The sequence below is a fragment of the Cherax quadricarinatus genome, chromosome 54, assembly GCF_038502225.1.
Source record: "Cherax quadricarinatus isolate ZL_2023a chromosome 54, ASM3850222v1, whole genome shotgun sequence".
NCBI classification, from domain to species: domain Eukaryota; kingdom Metazoa; phylum Arthropoda; class Malacostraca; order Decapoda; family Parastacidae; genus Cherax; species Cherax quadricarinatus.
Window position 1 is genome coordinate 13627000 of NC_091345.1, and position 13553 is coordinate 13640552.

General features: G+C 38.7%; 1 protein-coding gene across 9 annotated transcripts in view; it reads left to right on the plus strand.

The window, feature by feature from the left end:
* The window catches only part of Sara (Smad anchor for receptor activation), a 129519-nt gene that overhangs the window by 101301 nt on the left and 14665 nt on the right, over positions 1-13553 (plus strand). For all 9 annotated transcript variants that reach the window (XM_070096645.1, XM_070096644.1, XM_070096643.1 and 6 more), the window contains 2 exons: positions 1489-1634; positions 8374-8494. In XM_070096645.1, the coding sequence (XP_069952746.1) occupies positions 1489-1634; positions 8374-8494 (267 nt within the window). The remainder of the gene's footprint in view (positions 1-1488; positions 1635-8373; positions 8495-13553) is intronic.

A 13553-nucleotide genomic window follows, 5' to 3' on the forward strand; every position in this document is an offset into this window, starting at 1 on the left:
TGTTCCTTCGTTCTTATGTTCTTAAATAGCGGAGTTCACTTCTCAGCCGTTAGTGGCCGCTTAGCGGTATATTTTTGTATGGTTGTTATGGTTATACTGTAGTATTCTCATTTTTCGGTCTCATTTGATAGAATGAAAGATATATTACAGAAATAGATATGATTTTGATTGCTTTCATGACAAAAAGTACCTTGAAATTGCGCTCACAGTAGCAAAAATGTTCTATTCTTTAGCAAAGCTCAAGAGTAAACAAATGACGTCACCGTCCAATACCTGTCCGCCTGCCAGTCTAAATTCCAGTACAGAGTCAAGAATGGATTGACATTATTTATACAATTACAGTGGACCCTCACCTAACGATATTAATTGGTACGTGAGAACGAATGTTGTTAGGCGAGTTTTTTAGCGTTAGCCGAGGCAAAATGTTAGCGCTAAAATGTATCGTTAGGCGAATTTAACATTATGCGATGCGTTCGTTAGGCGAGGGTCCCACTGTATTACAATAATGCAGTAGTCTGCATAACAGTAAATCTTCTATTTTTTTTTTTTTTGTGAATAAAAATTCCAAATGGTAAGCAAGAGTAATATAAGAGAGGCCTGTAGCCGTGACTAATGAACAGAGAAAATGTTATTTTAGTGCCAGGAATGTCTGCATTGTTTATTCTGGACCCTATTTTGAAATTGGCATCTGTTGAAATTTGTGTGAAATTGGCCAAATTGCCAATTTCTGACCACTTTATTGGGTAGTTGAAATAAGTGAATGGGCAGTTTCTTGTACTCAGTTGACAGACTAGAAGTAAATAAGTTTATTCAGGTATACACAAATACAGTTACATAGATTATCATACATAGCAGTGTATGTATAGAGAACCTAGGATAACCCAGAAAAGTCAGACAAAGTGACTTATTTCCAGTACCTGGCTTGGGTTTGCCATATATGATTTTTGGTAAGTATTTTTTTTTCTTGGTTGTTTGTTGGGCTATCTCATTGAAACTTGGGCAATGTATGATGGAAAGATGCTTCTTAACGTACAACAAAAATAAAAAAGACGGACGATAAATAAGGGAGTTCACTTCTCAGCCATTAGCCGCCCCTTTGCAGTATATCTTCGTATGGTTTTTATGGTTGTATTCTCATTTTTTGGACTCATTTGATAGAATGGAAGATATATTACAGAAATAGACATGATTTTGATTGCTTTCATAACGAAAAGTACCTTGAAATTGAGCTCAAAGTAGCGGAAATGTTCAATTTTTACCGACGTTCAGTGAACTGTATAAGTCAAGTTGGTTAATTTTGTTAAGTGTATTCTAACCTAACCACTCTGTAATTCGGCAAACTCAGTAATCCAGCACACTACAGGTCCCAATGATGCCGGATTTGTGATGGAGGACCTGTAGTACATATTCTACTTTCTTTATTTTTCTCATGGCACCAGCACATTTAGTTGTAGATATTCTGATATTTATATTCTTCCATGTGAACAGATCCCATCAGACATGATGACTAAATTGAGAGAAGCATTGCAAAACATGAAGGACTTTGTAATTCCCTGTGGTCCGGTTTCTGCCAGCCAGCCTGATGAAGTTGTCATCATCAAGTGGACTAGTGATGACAAAAATTTTAATGTTGGGTGAGTTTTAAATATATTTACTGTGTTCTATATCTTTTGTTCAGAATTCCCCAAAAAATGTAATTTATAAAAATAGTAGTGGTGATATGAGTTATTTTGTGGTTATGAGGGTGTATAAATCTATAGTGGAGGGAAGGAGGGGGAGGGTTGTCCTAGGAAAGGTTGGAGGGAAGGGGTAAAGGAGTGTACGTGAAGTGCTCAGACATCTGGTATGGGGGTGTGTGCATGTTAGATAGTAGTGGAGGCAAGTGGTTTTTATGATCTGACATGCTGTTTGGTCTGTCCTGGACCATTGTCAAGTCACTCCAATTGTGACTTAACAATGGTCTAGGATGGACCGATTCCTGGAGTATACCTGGAGGGTATTCCGGTGGTCAATTTCCCCGTGGCCTGATTCATCACCAGGCCTCATAATGGATCAGGGCCTGATCAACCAGGCTGTTACTGCCAGCCGCATTCAAAACAACAGACGAACCACAGCCCGGCTGGTCAGGTACTGACTTTATTTGCATAGTCCTGCTCCCTCTTGACAACAGCCAGGGGTCTCTTGGTAATCCCTCTTCTCCTAAATACAGATTATTTGTGTATTGTTCAAGCTATGTTTTTTTTTTTTTTAGTTTTACTATTGCTATGCTGTCTCATCATGTCACCTGGCTCCTGCCAGGTGACATGGGAGCAGGGTAATATTTTGTGAAGGGATTCAGGGAAACCAATTAGCCGGACTTGAGTCCTGGAAATGGGAAGTACAATGCCTGCCCTTTAAAGGAGGGGTTTGGGATATTGGCAGTTTGGAGGGACTTCTAAACTGTTGTATCTTATCACCTCTGCAAAGACAGTGATTATGTATGAATGATGATGAAAGTGTTGATGATTATGAAAATATTTTTCTTTCTTTTTGGGTTTTTCTCTCTTTTTGTGTCACCCTGCCTCGGTGGGAAACGACTGATGTGTTAAAAAAAAAATGTATATATGTGTGTGTGTGTATATATATGAAAAAAAAAAAAAATATATATATATATACACATACATACATACAGTTAGAGTAAGAGGTAGATGGGAAAAGAGGAAGGTGGCAACAACAAGTAAGAGGGAGGTGAAAGTGTATAAACTAAGGGAGGAGGAAGTTCGGGCGAGATATAAGCGACTATTGGCAGAAAGGTGGGCTAGTGCAAAGATGAGTAGTGGGGGGGTTGAAGAGGGTTGGAATAGTTTTAAAAATGCAGTATTAGAATGTGGGGCAGAAGTTTGTGGTTATAGGAGGGTGGGGGCAGGAGGAAAGAGGAGTGATTGGTGGAATGATGAAGTAAAGGGTGTGATAAAAGAGAAAAAGGTAGCTTACGAGAGGTTTTTACAAAGCAGAAGTGTTATAAGAAGAGCAGAGTATATGGAGAGTAAAAGAAAGGTGAAGAGAGTGGTGAGAGAGTGCAAAAGGAGAGCAGATGAAAGAGTGGGAGAGGCACTGTCAAGAAATTTTTATGAAAATAAGAAAAAATTTTGGAGTGAGTTAAACAAGTTAAGAAAGCCTAGGGAAAGTATGGATTTGTCAGTTAAAAACAGAGTAGGGGAGTTAGTAGATGGGGAGAGGGAGGTATTAGGTAGATGGCGAGAATATTTTGAGGAACTTTTAAATGTTAAGGAAGAAAGGGAGGCGGTAATTTCATGCACTGGCCAGGGAGGTATACCATCTTTTAGGAGTGAAGAAGAGCAGAATGTAAGTGTGGTGGAGGTACGTGAGGCATTACGTAGAATGAAAGGGGGTAAAGCAGCTGGAACTGATGGGATCATGACAGAAATGTTAAAAGCAGGGGGGGATATAGTGTTGGAGTGGTTGGTACTTTTGTTTAATAAATGTATGAAAGAGGGGAAGGTACCTAGGGATTGGCGGAGAGCATGTATAGTCCCTTTATATAAAGGGAAAGGGGACAAAAGAGATTGTAAAAATTATAGAGGAATAAGTTTACTGAGTATACCAGGAAAAGTATACGGTAGGGTTATAATTGAAAGAATTAGAGGTAAGACAGAATGTAGAATTGCGGACGAGCAAGGAGGCTTCAGAGTGGGTAGGGGATGTGTAGATCAAGTGTTTACATTGAAACATATATGTGAACAGTATTTAGATAAAGGTAGGGAAGTTTTTATTGCATTTATGGATTTAGAAAAGGCATATGATAGAGTGGATAGAGGAGCAATGTGGCAGATGTTGCAAGTATATGGAATAGGTGGTAAGTTACTAAATGCTGTAAAGAGCTTTTATGAGGATAGTGAGGCTCAGGTTAGGGTGTGTAGAAGAGAGGGAGAATACTTCCCGGTAAAAGTAGGTCTTAGACAGGGATGTGTAATGTCACCATGGTTGTTTAATATATTTATAGATGGGGTTGTAAAAGAAGTAAATGCTAGGGTGTTCGGGAGAGGGGTGGGATTAAATTATGGGGAATCAAATTCAAAATGGGAATTGACACAGTTACTTTTTGCTGATGATACTGTGCTTATGGGAGATTCTAAAGAAAAATTACAAAGGTTAGTGGATGAGTTTGGGAATGTGTGTAAAGGTAGAAAGTTGAAAGTGAACATAGAAAAGAGTAAGGTGATGAGGGTATCAAATGATTTAGATAAAGAAAAATTGGATATCAAATTGGGGAGGAGGAGTATGGAAGAAGTGAATGTTTTCAGATACTTGGGAGTTGACGTGTCGGCGGATGGATTTATGAAGGATGAGGTTAATCATAGAATTGATGAGGGAAAAAAGGTGAGTGGTGCGTTGAGGTATATGTGGAGTCAAAAAACGTTATCTATGGAGGCAAAGAAGGGAATGTATGAAAGTATAGTAGTACCAACACTCTTATATGGATGTGAAGCTTGGGTGGTAAATGCAGCAGCGAGGAGACGGTTGGAGGCAGTGGAGATGTCCTGTCTAAGGGCAATGTGTGGTGTAAATATTATGCAGAAAATTCGGAGTGTGGAAATTAGGAGAAGGTGTGGAGTTAATAAAAGCATTAGTCAGAGGGCAGAAGAGGGGTTGTTGAGGTGGTTTGGTCATTTAGAGAGAATGGATCAAAGTAGAATGACATGGAAAGCATATAAATCTATAGGGGAAGGAAAGAGGGGTAGGGGTCGTCCTCGAAAGGGTTGGAAAGAGGGGGTAAAGGAGGTTTTGTGGGTGAGGGGCTTGGACTTCCAGCAAGCGTGCGTGAGCGTGTTAGATAGGAGTGAATGGAGACGAATGATACTTGGGACCTGACGATCTGTTGGAGTGTGAGCAGGGTAATATTTAGTGAAGGGATTCAGGGAAACCGGTTATTTTCATATAGTCGGACTTGAGTCCTGGAAATGGGAAGTACAATGCCTGCACTTTAAAGGAGGGGTTTGGGATATTGGCAGTTTGGAGGGATATGTTGTGTATCTCTATACATATATGCTTCTAAGCTGTTGTATTCTGAGCACCTCTGCAAAAGCAGTGATAATGTGTGAGTGTGGTGAAAGTGTTGAATGATGATGAAAGTATTTTCTTTTTGGGGATTTTCTTTCTTTTTTTTGGGTCACCCTGCCTCGGTGGGAGACGGCCGACTTATTGAAAAAAAAAAAAAAAAAAAAAAAAAAAAAAAAAAAAAAAATATATATATATATATATATATATATATATATATATATATATATATATATATATATATATTTATATATATATATATATATATATAATATATATATATATATATATATATATATATATATATATATATATATATATATATATACAGGAGGGCCCCACTTATACGGCAGGTTAGGTTCCAGGCTACCGCCGTAAAGCGGAAATCGCCGTAAAGTGGAACACCCTTTTTTTCCACTTATAAATGCATACAAACACTAGATAACAAGTTTACACTAACATATATTAAGTTAGCAATAGAACCAGGCATCAAAAAACAATAAAAAAGTACAATACACACATAGTGCACTCATTACTTACCTTAAAATATTTATAGTCTTAATCTAGGGTGAGACAAGTAGTATTTATTGTAAGAAATCAAGTGTGGTACGTATGGTAATAGCCAGGCTACCTTACCAGGCCACCCCACCCACACATACTATTCTATGATATTTAAGCATCCCAGAGCGATAAAATGTATATACAGTTCACTCATTACTTACCTTAAAATATTTGTAGTCTTAATGTAGGCTCAGGAGTAAGTAAATGAGATAAAACGAATAAATGAGAGAGAGAAAGAATGAGTACATGAGAGGGGGCAGGCGCAGAGTTATGTAAACAAACCAGGCGAAGGTAAGTTTTGTAAACAAACGAAGTGTACACATCTGGTTTGTGTACAAGTTACATTGTGTACAGGTTGTCTCTACATTGATACGGTAGAATTAATAAAGAAGAACACTCCCATTCTCATGTAACATCATTTTGAGAAGAAATGAAGCTCTGAGTGAAGGCAATGGAAATAAGTCACACTGACTTTTTTGGGTTATCCTAGGTTCTCTACACGTATGTTGTTATGTATGATAATCTATGTAACTGTATTTGTGTATACCTGAATAAACTTACATACATACGAAAGGAATAATTTTCTACAGTTACCCCCAGTAACACATTTTCTCTTATGTTAGATTAGAGAAAATGTTATTCTTGCCGTCACTTGTACAAGTTATGTGGCTCCCACATCTTATATTTATGCTTATTTATTCTATTGTGGGGTGTATTTATCATCTTTTTATGTTATGTATCGTGTTTATTATATAATTTAAAAAAAAATATCATGGATGGATTAATGAAAATGTGTATATTAACGTAATATACGACATTTAATGAGACTCGGTGAGTATTGTTATTATCATTTCTAATATGGCGTCACTTGTGCAAGTCGTCTGCTACCACATCTCACATTTATGTTTATTTATTCTACTGTGGGGTGTATTTATCTTATTTATATGTTATGCATCGTGTTTATTATATAATTTTGAAAAAAATATCATGGATGGATTAATGAAAATGTGTATATTACCGTAATATACGACATTTAATGAGACTCGGTGAGTATTGTTATTATTATCATTTCTAATATGGCGTCACTTGTGCAAGTCGTCTGCTACCACATCTCACATTTATGTTTATTTATTCTACTGTGGGGTGTATTTATCTTATTTATATGTTATGCATCGTGTTTATTATATAATTTTGAAAAAAATATCATGGATGGATTAATGAAAATGTGTATATTAACGTAATATACGACATTTAAATGACTCGATGATTATTATTATCATTACTAATATGACGTCTGGAGACATAAGACACTTACCAATTTTAATGTGTACCTGCATGCCAGCACAGTATGTAAGTTTATTTAGGTACAGGTATACATAAGTATAGTTATCAGAGTATATATAAAATATGAAATAACTTTTAAAAACATTTGAAATTTTGGAGTTTCCAGACAAAATGGAGAGACTTAGTGCTTACTGAGCTCATGGAGAATGTAAACAAACAGGGTGGGGCACGGTGACCGTATTAGAAAGTCAGGTGGGGGGAGCCGTATAGCGAGTTTTGGTCATAATTTGAAATGTCCGTATTAGCGGAACGCCGTAAAGTGAAACGCCGTAAAGCGGGTCCTTCCTGTATATATATATATATATATATATATATATATATATATATATATATATATATATATATTTTTAACGTGCTGGCCATCTCCCACCAAGACAGGGTGACCCAAAAAGAAAGAAATCACTTTCACCATCATTCACACTATCACTGTCTTTGCACACACACTCAGATACATCAGTTTAGATGTCAGTCTAAACAGCACATATCCTAAATCTCTCCTTTAAAGTGCAGGCATTGTATTTCCCACCTCCAGGACTCCAGTCTGGATAATCGATAAAAAATTCCCTGAATCCCTTCACAAAATATTACCCTGCTCACACTCCAACAACTCGATAGGTCCTGAAAACCATTGGTCTCCATTCACTCTTATCTATCATGCTCACACATATCTGCTGCATGTCCAAGCATCTGGAGGACTTTAAGAATGTATTTCATGTTACTGTACATATTTTAAGTTTCTTTTTTATTAAATGCATGCAGAAATTAATAACAAGAGTAATTTAAACTATGATATACTGTGATGAATTCTCAATCAAGCTCAGTTTATCGAAGGTTTCTATTGTGAAAGGCAGATATGCTCATGTAAAATTAAAGGGGAATTCTTGAAACCTTGAATAGCATACTTTCTTGGATATGAAATGCTGTTTCTTAAATTAATTTGAAGATAGCAATATACACCTACCATCCGACTTACGACCGAGTTCGGTTCCGAGAAACCGGTCGTAAGTCGAAATGGTCGTAAGTCGAACTTTACTACTGAATATCAACAAAACATTTTTGTAATGACTTTATTTTATTGTTTTATTTTGGTATTTCATGTTTTACTTTACTTTTTATGTTGTTAGTACTGTATTTTATACTGTAAGGCTTAGGATAAACACTGTGTACAACACAAATAGTTGTTTATTTCCCAGAAATTTGGCATAAAAAAACACGATCGTAAGTCGAGTGGCCGTAAGTCGAGCAGGTCGTAAGTCAGATGGTAGGTGTAATTATGTAAAATAATAGAGGAGATTTCTTCAGATGTTTAAGATGTAGAGAGAACCATAGTAAATTCCATAAATCTCATGGTTTGTAAAAATTCTTTTTCTCGAAGGTGTGATTGTTTTAAACAAGATCTTAATATTTCAGCATTAAAAGCCCAGTTGATGAGAAACAGATGGATGGGATTCCATCGGTAAAGATTCACTCAGGTACTGATTATGTCAGTAATGCTCATCTTATCCGGTGGACAGAAGTCTTCGTAATGCAGGTAGGAATGTCTTTTAATATTCTTATTAAACTTTCCTCCCTCCTGGTTATAGCTACAATATCTGTCATACTATATATGAATTTTAAGATTTCAGCCATTTTCCACCAAGGCAAGGTGATCTGAATAATTTAAGCCACATTTATCATTTACTCATGTATGAAATTCTTCTTTCAGCAAACTGGCCGTATCCCACCGAGGCAGGGTGGCCCAAAAAGAAAAACGAAAATTTCTCTCTTTAAATTTAGTAATACAGCCTCTCCTCGCTTAGCGACGTACTCGTTTACTGACGACTCGGACTTATGCCAGGCTCTCTGACCAGTATGCATACCTCAATAATGTATATTAGAGCTGATGTCCTCTATTTTGTGTATTACAAAATACAGTACACTATTGTATAAACATTTAAAAATATACCAGAAAAGTTATAAATGGTGCAGAGGGGTGTATATATATATATACTTGTACATGCCTCGGTGGGAGACGGCCAACTTGTTGAAAAAAAAAAAAAAAAACATGCATGTGTAGTGTGACCTAAGTGTAAGTAGATGTAGCAAGATGTACCTGAAATCTTGCATGTTTATGAGACTGAAAAAGAACACAAGCAATCCTACTATTGTGTAAAGCAATTACAGGATGTAAACGAGACTCTCTGACCGTGGGTTCAATCTCGGCTGGGGTATGGTTTATAGAGTAAATAGGGAAGCCATGTGGCAGATTTTGCAAATGCAGAGTGATGGGCTCAGGCTAGGGTATGTAGGAGGGAAGGGGACTGTTTCCCACTGAAAGTAGGACTTAGACAGGCATGTGTGATGTCGCCATGTTGTTTTAATATTATGATAGGGTTGTAAAAAAAATGATTGCTAGGTTGTTGGGAGATTTTTTTTTTTTTTTAACACACCAGCCCTCTCGTACAGAGGTAAGGTAACCTGAAAACAAGGAAACTCTTTTACTGTCACTCATTCAATCACTGTCTTGCCAAAAGTGTGCTGACATCACAGTTCAGATGGCCATCCAAACTGCAATGTCCCCACCCCTTCTTCAGGGTGTAGGCACTGTGGGATTAAAAGATGTTGTATCTTATACATGGTGGGAGTTATCACAGTTGCTTTTTACTGATGCCACAGATCTTTTGGGGGATTCTAAAGACAGGTTGCAAAGGTTGGTGGGCAAGCTTAGGAGGGTATGTAAAAGAAGTAAATTAAATTTGAAAATTAAGAGCAAGGTGTTTAGTGTAGAGAGAAGAGCAAGGTAATGAGGGTAACAAAATATTTGTAATGATAGATAAATATCAGATTGGAGGTAGGACTATGGAGGACATGAATATATTTAGATATTTGGGAGCGGATGTGTCAGCAGATGGGTATATGAAAGACGAGGTGAATCATAGAATGGATTCACAAATAACCAGCACATAGGAGAGAGGAGGAAAAGACGATGTTTTGGTCCGACTTGGACCATTTACAAAAAAGCAAATGTACCAGAGTATAGTGGTGTCAACATGTCACAGGTGTGAGACATTGGTTTTCAATTCTGCAGTGAGGAGGAGGGGGCAGCGGTTAGAGGCAGCAGAGAAGTCACATGTGAGATCAATTGTCTGGTGTGAATGTCTTGCAGAGAATTTGGAGAATAGAATAGAAATTTGTTTGGTATAAGTGGTGAGTTCCTTTTTGTTTGATACAATTTGGTTAGGAAATGTCGCTTATATTATCACAGTATTCACTTGTTGAGTGGCCCAGCTGATGATGCCTTCTGTATTTTTGTATTAATAGTTTCTTAAGCTTTCACTTTATCTAATACATATATTTTTTGTTATAAGTTTATTTGGTATACTGTAGGTGTGGAGAGTTCCTATTTGTTCAGTACAATTTAGTAAGGAAATGTGTCTTTTATTATTATGATGTGTCACATGGACTGAGTCTCCCAGCTGATATTGCATCCCATATTTTTTTATTTTGTCTTTGCTCTGACAATCAAATGCATTAAGTGAAACAAAGCTGAAGGGGGCAGGGGAGTTTCAGTGGGGAGAAATAAATGGGATTAGGTCAGGAGTATCTAATAGAGTTAGAGCTAAGGAAAGGGTAGCAGTAATGTTGAAGGATCAACTATGGAACTAGAAGAGGGAATATGAATGCATAAATTAAAGGATTGTGTGAATCAAAATAAGGATCGGATGCAAAAAGTGGGTTATAATAAGTGTTTATGCACCTGGAGAAGAGATAAGTGTACAGGAGAGAGAGAGTGTGAGTGTGAGTGAGTGTGAGTGTGAGTGAGTGAGTGTGAGTGAGTGAGAGTGTGAGTGAGAGTGTGAGTGAGAGTGTGAGTGAGAGTGTGAGTGAGAGTGTGAGTGAGAGTGTGAGTGAGTGCGAGTGAGTGCGAGTGAGTGTGTGAGTGTGTACTCACGTATTTGTGGTTGCAGGGGTCGAGTCATAGCTCCTGGCCCTGCCTCTTCACTGATTGTGTGTGTGTGTGTATGTGTGCGTGTGTGTGTGCGTGCGTGTGTGCGTGTGTGTGTGCGTGCGTGTGTGCGTGCGTGTGTGTGTGTGAGTGAGTGTATGAGTGAGTGAATAAGTGAGTGAATAAGTGAGTGAGTGTGTGAGTGAGTGTTTGTGAGTGTGTTTGTGAGTGTGCGTTTGTGAGTGTGTGTTTGTGTGTGTGTGTGTGTGTGTGTGTGTGTGTGTGTGTGTGTGTGTGTGTGTGTGTGTGTGTGTGTGTGTGATTGATTGATTGTTTGATTTTGGGAGATGTTAAGCGAGTGTTTCAGAAGTTTTGAACCAACTGAGAGTAGTTGTGGGGGGGGGGGGGGGACATGAATGCTAAAGTGAGGGAAATGGTTATAGATGGTGTGGTAGGTAAGTTTGGGGTGCTAAGTATAAATGTTAACAGGGGTCTCTGATTGAACTTTGTATAGAAAGGGGTTTGGTAATATGTAATACATATATTAAGAAAAACAAGGATAAATAACCTAGGTAGTAGGTAGATAGACAGCAACCGCCCAGGGAGGTACTACCGTCCTGCCAAGTGAGTGTAAAACGAAAGCCTGTAATTATTTTACATGGTGGTAGGATTGCTGGTGTCCATTTTTTTGTCTCGCAAACACGCAAGGTTTCAGGTACGTCTTGCTACTTCTACTTACACTTAGGTCACACTACACATACATGTACAAGCATATACAGTGGACCCCCGCATACCGTACGCATCGCATACCGTACAATCCGCATACTGGACGCTTTGATCGCTAAAATTTTGCCTCGCATACCGCCCAAAAACCCGCTCACCGCCCTTCGTCCGAGACGCGTCCAATGTGCGGCCTGAACCAGCCTCATATGTTCCGCCGGTGGCATTGTTTACCAGCCAGCCTCCGCGGTAACATCCAAGCATACAATCGGAATATTTCGTATTATTACAGTGTTTTCGGTGCTTTATCTGGAAAATAAGTGACCATGGGCCCCAAGAAAGCTTCTAGTTCCAACCCTACAGCAATAAGGGTGAGAATTCCAATAGAGATGAAGAAAGAGATCATTGATAAGTATGAAAGTGGAGTGCGTGTCGCCGACCTGGTCAGGTTGTACAAGAAACCCAAATCAACCATCTCTACTATTGTGGGCAACAGAAAGGCAATCAAGGAAGCTGTTCTTGCCAAAGGTTTAACTGTGTTTTCGAAACAGAGATCGCAAGTGATGGAAGATGTTGAGAGACTCTTATTGGTGTGGATAAATGAAAAACAGCTAGCAGGAGATAGCGTCTCTCAAGTGATCATAAGCGAAAAGGCTAGGAAGTTGCATGAGGATTTAATTAAAAAAATGCCTGCAACTAGTGATGATGTGAGTGAATTTAAGGCCAGCAAAGGTTGGTTTGAGAGATTTAAGAAGCGTAGTGGCATACATAGTGTGATAAGGCATGGTGAGGCTGCCAGTTCGGACCACAAAGCAGCTGAAAAATATGTGCAGGAATTCAAGGAGTACATAGAAAGTGAAGGACTGAAACCTGAACAAGTGTTTAATTGTGATGAAACAGGCCTGTTTTGGAAGAAAATGCCAAGCAGGACCTACATTACTCAGGAGGAAAAGGCACTCCCAGGACATAAGCCTATGAAAGACAGGCTTACTTTGTTGATGTGTTCCAATGCTACTGGTGATTGCAAAGTGAAGCCTTTATTAGTGTATCACTCTGAAACTCCCAGACCGTTCAGGCAAAAGAATGTCCTCAAGGAGAATTTGTGTGTGCTGTGGAGGGCAAACAGTAAGGCATGGGTCACTAGGGACTTTTTCTATGACTGGTTACACCATGCATTTGCCCCCAATGTGAAAGATTACCTAACTGAAAAGAAATTAGAACTTAAGTGCCTCCTGGTGTTAGACAATGCCCCTGGTCATCCTACAGACGTGGCAGAGCGACTTTATGGGGACATGAAATTCATTAAGGTGAAGTTTTTGCCTCCTAATACCACTCCTCTCCTGCAGCCCATGGACCAGCAGGTTATTGCAAACTTCAAAAAACTGTACACAAAAGCTCTGTTTGAAAGGTGCTTTGTAGTGACCTCAGAAACTCAACTGACTCTAAGAGACTTTTGGAGAGATCACTTTAATATCCTCAATTGTGTAAACCTTATAGGTAAGGCTTGGGAGGGAGTGACTAAGAAGACCTTGAACTCTGCTTGGAAGAAACTGTGGCCAGAATGTGTAGACAAAAGGGATTTTGAAGGGTTTGAGGCTAACCCTGAGAGGATTATGCCAGTTGAGGAATCCATTGTGGCATTGGGAAAGTCCTTAGGGTTGGAGGTTAGTGGGGATGATGTGGAAGAGTTGGTGGAGGAGGACAATGAAGAACTAACCACTGATGAGCTGATAGATCAACTTCAAGAGCAAGAGGCCAGACCTGAGGAAACTGGTTCAGAGGAGGGGAGAGAGAAATTGAAGAAGTTGCCTACTACAAAGATTAAGGAAATCTGTGCAAAGTGGCTTGAAGTGCAAACCTTCATGGATGAAAATCACCCTCACACAGCTATTGCAAGCTGTGTTGGCAACCTGTACACTGACAATGTTGTGAAACACTTTAGGGA